General features: G+C 35.1%; 2 protein-coding genes across 7 annotated transcripts in view; both read left to right on the top strand.

Moving 5' to 3' along the window:
* Window positions 1–6,395, top strand: part of crppa (CDP-L-ribitol pyrophosphorylase A) — a 74,094-nt gene that overhangs the window by 454 nt on the left and 67,245 nt on the right.
* sostdc1a (sclerostin domain containing 1a) lies at window positions 926–6,169 on the top strand. Its single transcript, NM_001017598.2, has 2 exons — window positions 926–1,320; window positions 5,223–6,169. The coding sequence occupies exons 1-2, from the start codon at window positions 1,125–1,127 to the stop codon at window positions 5,615–5,617; spliced, it is 591 nt and encodes a 196-aa protein (NP_001017598.2). The 5' UTR covers window positions 926–1,124; the 3' UTR covers window positions 5,618–6,169.

Below are 6,395 nucleotides of genomic sequence, written 5' to 3'. Positions count from 1 at the left end.
CACGTATAGCAGGAGATGATATAAATATAGTCAGCCCTCCTGTTCAGTTCTAAGACTATTTCCCATGTGTTAGGCTATACTGACAGTAATATTTTACTAATTATTTAAATAGCTTGTATTCAGCTCAAAGTGCTTGGTTTTGAATTATAACGTTAGGCAAACAACTGGACTACAGTGGATTTTTCTGTGGCCAATCAAAAAAGATATCATTTATAAAGGGGGCTAATAATATTGTTATTGTTATTATTTTTCATATCGTTCATATTGTTATATATTTCATTAAAACATTAAAATCAAATCCACTTCTTCGCCATCTGTTATCATTTTATGAATATATGAAAAATATGATATATTGCATATCTATATCTTTTACCACTACTGCTATTTACCGTGTTTACTGTGTTTTCTAATAATATAGCATATGATCTTTTTAAATTGCAATTATTGAATTGACTTTTAGAAAAAGGAAAGAAAGTGTGTGCAGATAAGCCAGAAAAAGAACGACATCAAATGTATCTTTAGGCCTAGTTGCTTTAAATAGCCATGGTGCTCTCATTTAAAAATAGGCATTTTAGCTAATTATAGTTAAGTTGATCAATCAGTCACTCAGTCAAACAATCAATCAATCAGTCAGTCATTCAATATTATATATTTTTGGGAAATAATAAAGTCGTTTTCACCTCATTTTCAACAAACAGATCGCATCATATGGTCAGATTGATTAAATGCTTTAAACATGGAAGTAATGTTTTCCTTGTCAGTTTTTATAAGTCAGTTAACAATAAATATGTTTGCAACACTTAAAAAAATCATGCACAAAGTTTGCTTGTAAAAAGAGCCGAGTGTTTAACAGCACAGATTTAAGTGAATTAGGGGCTCTCTGGGAGTCCAGAGCCATTCATTTGCCTCCAGATGTTGTCAGTGTTTCTCTGGGTGTGGTTTAGAGAGAGGGAGACGTCCTGCCCTTATTTTATCATCCCGCTCACCTGAGCCTTTGCCAAATCCGGAGGCGGGAGTGTGTATATATACTGAATATATATAACCCAAGACATGATGATAGTTAGTGAGAGTCATTCAGAGTTGAAGCACATCTCTCCATTGGCCGTGGGTCATTACGCATCGCCATGTATATAAACGCACCAGAGTCGTGCAATTTCATGGTTTTATTTTGCTTTTTAATAAGGAGTGGTTTGACTTTGAAGAACGATGCTACGGAGATTTTCTACTCGCATGTGGTCAGTCCCGTTCAGGATGCGCAGAGCAACGCGTCTCTCAACCGCGCGCGCTCCGGAGGAAGAGGCTTCAGCACGCACGACAGAGGTGAGTTCACGCGCATCATTCGATTCCACCACTTTACACTCAATTTAATACTGGTTATTGATGATATTACAGCGTTTCCTTTGAAGAAATAGCATTTAAAGAGATTGTTCTCAACTGTTTGAGTGTAGATTTAGAGTAAAGTCGTATGAATGTATTCGTTTGACAGGACAAATAAGCTTAAATTCATATCAGAATAATAACGTCAGTAAATTAACATCGGCGTAAATGTAGTACTGGCAAAATATTTAATTGGTGGAATTATTAAAGGTAAAACAGTGCACATTGTACTCTTTCACATTGTATTTTCCAACAAAGCAACTAAATAAACGAAAAATTTGATTTTTTTTAGTCCCATTTTGAATTCCAAGTCTATAGAACTAATTATTTGAACAAATAAACATTTAGATTAGCATTTCTCCATAAATCTGAACTAAATGTTCTAATTTTTAAAAATCTCGTTCACAAAATATAAAGTAAGGTTAAAGTGTACTTTTTAAAGGGACAGTTCACCCAAAAATGAAATTTCTGTCTCATTTACTCGCCCTTCTCTTGTGAACAGATTTGAGTTTTATCTGTTGTAACTAAAAGATTAGAAGAATGTTGGAAACCTACAATATGCTTTCCAACATTCTTCAAAATATCTTCCTTTGAGTTTCTACAGAAGAAAGAAACTTCTAAAAGTTTGGAGCCATTTGACGTTAAGTAGTACATTTCCATTTTTGGGTAAACTTTTTGGGTAGTGCTTTTTAGAGGAGACTTTTACTCTGATTAATAAATCTCATGAAGATGTATGTCTGAAATTCAGTTTCTCTATAGACATATTTATAACAAATAAAGTCCATTATTGGCCTAGAAAAAAAAAGATTAATTTCCCACAAGTGATCACAATTAATCAGTCTTTTTCATTTACAATGAAATTAATTCTGATATGCAATCAATTAATTGTATCTTGCATTCCAAGCAGGAAGCCAAACATTCATGGGATGATGATAAGACACATTACTAGAGGAAATGATACAGATTACACAGTCTTGGCTCGCAACCAAGATTAAAGTGATAAAAGAGTGCTGAGCTCAATGTCCACATAGCAAATCCTGTCAGACAGAAGGAATGAAGGTGCAGCTCAATTTTTCAGGAAGTCTCCAGGGGGAACCCTGTTTGTTTTGAACAGCCTTAACTTGAATTGGGAAGGAAGAAAATGCCTCTCCAATCCCCCATTCATCAAGTCCTGTCATGGCGAGGGGGGCACGTTGTAACTGAGGTGTGTTGCTGCTGTGTGAATGGATTTTGGCTTGGGTTACACACTGACAGGAGGCACTGCTCGGAGGAAGAACAATGCTGATAGTATAGCCAGGAGCAGCGGCCAAATCCGACTATAATAAGAGGCTCAGAGCCGTCATTCATCTGTACGCTATTTCCGCTCAGTTCAGAGAAGGGCCGAGATAAAGCAAACAAAAGTACATCATCCATACCGCTGTTGTTTAGGCGTAATCATAAGCCGTGAAGGAACACTTTAGGATGTGTGTTGTAGAAGTCTTTCTTTATAGATGTTGAAAGATTTATGTCAGTCTTCTATGGGAAGTTGCCAAGTCTTAAAAAGGAAATTCATTTAAAAATTGTGATCACCTCTAGGCCATCCAAGATATAGTGTAGGTGACTTTTTTTATTCAGTAAGAACATTAAAGGTTTTTAGCTGAAATTCATCATACTTGTTGATTCATAAAATGCAAGGCAATGGGTACACGCATACTTTGAGATTCGCAAAAACAAACAAACAAACATGCAGGCAAAACAAAATGAATACATTTGGCTCCTGATGATACATTGAAATTTCATTAAACAAAGTGATCCGTCTCTGCAAGAAAATGTATGTAAATTCAGTGTTATTGCTTTTGATCTACTGCTTCTGAAAACTCTTTTCACAGAGTTTGGTGTTTGGTGAATGTTATATGGAGCAAAAAACTTGCACTCCAGTGTTTTATGAATGCAAAGATGTGGGATTAAATGTAATAAGGATGTAAACAATGGCTTCATGCACAGACTTGTTTTATCCATTTAAAGTACATTCAAAAAATTACATATAAAATCAATGTTATATATTTCAACGCATATAGGCTAATTGTGTATTAATACAGCATTTTTGTACATGTAATTTTGATTTTAAAACACTGCATTTTCTTTGTTTAATTGTTAAAATTCCTACCAACATGACTTGTGCACACTAATAAAGTCATAAAGGTAGAATTTGAACAAATATGTGAGTGAAATGAATTTTCCAAAAACGTAACATTTAGGGCAAACCTGGAATATTTTTAACTGTGGGAAATGATTCTTGGATATTTGTGGTTTGCTATTGGTTAATCGCTTATGATTGACAGGTTGCCCCGCCCCAGCGCCAATAAACATGTGATTAGGTAGAGAACTGATGCTGTTGCAAGAACAGGAGAAATTGTTTTGAGCAAAGATACATTCTATAAATGCATCTAGTTATGCTTTCTACAAATTGCTGGGTTGTTTGAGCCCAAATTTGGTTATGGACATACCCAACCATTCATTCATTCATTTTCTTTTCGGCTTAGTCCCTTTTTTAAGGGATTGCCACCGTGGAATGAATGCCAACTTATCCAGCACATGGTTTATGCAACAGATGTCCTTCCAGTTGCAACCCATCACTGGGAAACCCTCACACACTCTCATTCACACACACATACACTACTGACAATTTTAGCTTACCCAATTCACCTGTCCCACATGTCTTTGGACTTGTAGGGGACAACTAGTCCTGCCAACGCGAACACGGGGAGAACATGCAAACTCCACACAGAAATGCCAACTGACCCAGCTGAGACTCGAACCAGCGACCTTCTTGCTGTGAGGCGACAGCACTGCCTACTGCGCCACCACATCGCCCATACCCAACCATTGAGTTACAATTTTTTTATTTTACTCAAATTTGGGTTGAAACAACCCAGCAATTTCTAGAATGTGTATATTATTTAAAAATACACATACACATAAAAATACACATACACAAAAATAAAAAAACACATACACATACACATAAAATACACATACACAAAAATAAAAAAACACATACACATAAAAATACATATACACATAAAAATAAAAATACACATACACATCAAAATAATTTAATGTATACACACACACACACACACACACACACACACACACACACACACACACACACACACACACACACACACACACACACACACACAATGAACAAAATAATAAGAATAATAAAATATGAACAAACTCAACCAGAAGTCAAAATTTAAACCATATTTAACCCAAATTTGGGCTGAAATAACCCCGCAATTTCTAGAATGTAAATATTATTGTTTTTAAAATATCAATTTCCTATAATCTCCCCCTCTTGCAACAACATCTGTTCTCTGATGACATGTTTATTGGCACAGGGGCAGGGTTACCTGTCAATCACATCAGATATAATGACATTGACCAATAGTAAACCACAAAAATTCAATGATAAAAAAAAAAAAAAAAATATATATATATATATATATATATATATATATATATATATATATATATATATATATATATATATATATATATATATATATATGTATATATATATATATATATATATATATATATATATATATATACATTTTTTTTTTCACCCAAACTTGGACTGAAACAATCCAGCATTTCTATAATGTGTATATATTATTTTAACAATATATAAAATCAGCTATAACATTTTTCTCAGAACAATTTTCCCTTCTCTTGAGAGAGAAATTGCAAGTTGCTTCAGCTCATTTTTCGGTAAAACATGAACAAACACAACCAATGAGTTTGGATTCAAATAGATCGGTTTCGATTTCATGGTATTTTTTACTTTTGTTTTGCAGAACGAATCCCAGTAGGCTGCAGAGAGCTCCGATCCACCAAGTACATCTCAGATGGCCAGTGCACCAGCATAAACCCTGTGAAAGAGCTGGTGTGCACAGGACAGTGCCTCCCCGCTCAGATGCTGCCCAATTGGATTGGAGGATACGGCAAGAAGTCCTGGAACCGCCGGAACAGTCAGGAATGGCGCTGTGTAAATGACAAGACCCGAACTCAGCGGATTCAGCTCCAGTGCCAGGATGGCAGCACCAGGACCTACAAGATCACAGTGGTGACCTCCTGCAAATGCAAACGATACTCGCGGCAACACAATGAATCAGGAGTTAAGTCTGAGGGATACTCTCATAGCCAGATCAAAAAACAGAAAAGCAAAGTGGCCACCAGGACAGAAAGCTAAATAAGTCTCTGCTTGAACTGACCTTAATATAGAATTGCTGGCACTGAACTTTCTTTGAGAGCAAGTGCAGGGCTCAGAGTTCACTGTGAAAGACATCAACATAATCACAATTAACATGAGGCCTTTGTGACCCTGTGCTGGAAGAGATGGACAATGACAACAGCATATTGCCTTACAAAAATGATTAGAAACAGACTCGTGATCCTGATTGCTTTTGTTGTCTCCGTCTCATATGTGTGGCAATCACTTGCTGTAGTTTATGCTGTAAGTTTATGTGTTCAGCGTCAATACATGTAGTTCTCAAACCCGAGAAATGCATAGCTACCTGTAAATACAATGTTTGTATATATGCCTATGCATTTCTTTGTTATTAATCGTTTTGCAGGACCTCTATGTGTTAAAAAAGCGGATGTAATATATTTTGCCTTGACTTTGCTGACTTTAAAATATTTTTAGTTTGTGCAAGCATTATTCAGACAAGATATTGCACTATAGTGACAATGTTCATATGAGCTATTATGATGTAAAACTATTAAAATGAAAACATCTGCAGACGTGTCAGTATATTCATTGGCATCTGGATGAGGTTGACACATTGTGAACTCCTATTTATGCTTATTGACTTTATCCAAGACCTAAGTTTGTTTTTAATGTATAGGAAAAAGTTTATATAAAATAAACTAAAGAACAGGTGATAAAATCCATTCTAAACTATCAGAAAATCGATAATAATATAAATCATATTATTTTAATATAATAAAATGCATTTTAATTATAT

The sequence above is a fragment of the Danio rerio genome, chromosome 15, assembly GCF_049306965.1.
Source record: "Danio rerio strain Tuebingen ecotype United States chromosome 15, GRCz12tu, whole genome shotgun sequence".
NCBI classification, from domain to species: Eukaryota; Metazoa; Chordata; class Actinopteri; order Cypriniformes; family Danionidae; genus Danio; species Danio rerio.
This window is presented reverse-complemented; position numbering and strand designations above follow the sequence as displayed.

Excerpts from the sequence above, each read along its gene's own strand:
- sostdc1a (NM_001017598.2), top strand. The coding sequence starts at position 1,125 with ATGTATATAAACGCACCAGAGTCGTGCAATTTCATGGTTTTATTTTGC. Across the intron at positions 1,321-5,222 it reads CTTCAGCACGCACGACAGAG|AACGAATCCCAGTAGGCTGC; the intron begins GTGAGTTCACGC and ends TTTGTTTTGCAG.